The following is a 1,299-nucleotide window of genomic DNA, read 5'->3' as shown; positions in this document are numbered from 1 at the left end:
TAAATAAAATAAATTAATTAATTAAAAAAAGAAAAAAAAAAAAAGAAATAATCCTACAGAAAGCAAAGCAAAGACAACTTGCATGGCTTTATGTCTATTCCTGTGGATTTTACCTCCAAAGGATTTAGTTCTAGGACTCGAAGAAATAAATGAACATAAATCATTTAAGGCACATTGTGAAGGAAGATAAGTGCATAAAAAGAACTACTGGATGGAATAGGAAAGGAGACTTGCTTTTGTGGCCATGCCTGTGGCATGAGCATTGAGAATAAGAGAAAGACTGTTTGCATGAAGGAAGAATGCTTGTTGTGAGAAGAAAGGGAGGAAAAGTATAGAGGTGTAGTGTAATGACTGTTTCGTGATTACGAGAGCCTGAGAAAGACAGACACAAAGCAAGGCTACAGACTCACCAGCAACAAGAATGAGCTTGGCCATGGTTCCTGCAGTACTGGTCAAGCAGGTCATGAATGGCTTTTTCTACCATCTGAGTGCCTACTTATCACAAGGATTTCTCAATGAACAGTGTTTATCCAAGGTATGTACGTGACTAATCATTATATTCACAAATCTCCTCATCAGATTTGGTTGCTTACTTCTGTCATCAATGTCATCACCTTTCCTTCCTTGTGTCAAATAAATAGCACCATGTCTCCTTAGGAAGGGCATGTGGAAGATCCATTAAATATGACCTTTAGACTTAATATCTTTTTTGGCACTTCCCTGGGTAGACAAACACCTGTTCAAATACTGAAGTTAAGTTTCATTTTGTGGACATTTTGTACCTGGCACTAAAGAAGGATCTTATTGCAAAGTAAACACTGAAAATCTTTGGGAATTATCACTGTTTTTAAAATCTCTATTCTTTTTTTTTAGCCACAATATATTTCTCTACGATAGACTTATTTATTTATTTATTTATTCATTTATTATTATTTTTAATTTTTTTATTTTTTTATTGAGAAAAGGAAAAAAGTCTCCCCCTCCTCCCAGCCTCCCATTTCCCTCCCCCTCCTCGCACCCTTCTCCCCTCCCCCCACTCATATCCTCCTCCCTCTCCAGTCTGAAGAGCAGTCAGGGTTCCCTGCCCTGTGGAAAGTCCTAGGTCCTCCCCCTTCCGTCCATGTCTAGGAAGGTGAACATCCAAACTGGCTAGGCTCCCACAAAGCCAGAATATGAAGTAGGGTCAAAACCCCATGCCATTGTCCTTGGCTTCTCATCAGCCCTCATTGTTTGCCATGTTCAGAGAATCCAGTTTTATCCCATGCTTTTTCAGTCATAGTCCAGCTGGCCTTGGTGAGC

General features: G+C 39.3%; 1 protein-coding gene across 1 annotated transcript in view; it reads right to left on the bottom strand.

Annotated features, from left to right (window-relative positions):
* LOC101988978 (acidic mammalian chitinase-like) overlaps nt 1-435 on the bottom strand; it is a 30,901-nt gene extending 30,466 nt beyond the window's left edge. Inside the window, exon 1 of the mRNA XM_005369796.1 lies at nt 411-435. Coding sequence (XP_005369853.1) covers nt 411-435 — 25 coding nt within the window. The remainder of the gene's footprint in view (nt 1-410) is intronic.
* Between the last annotated feature and the right edge of the window lie 864 nt (nt 436-1,299).

The sequence above is a fragment of the Microtus ochrogaster genome, unplaced genomic scaffold (genome assembly GCF_000317375.1).
Source record: "Microtus ochrogaster isolate Prairie Vole_2 unplaced genomic scaffold, MicOch1.0 UNK60, whole genome shotgun sequence".
Taxonomy (NCBI): Eukaryota; Metazoa; Chordata; class Mammalia; order Rodentia; family Cricetidae; genus Microtus; species Microtus ochrogaster.
This window is presented reverse-complemented; position numbering and strand designations above follow the sequence as displayed.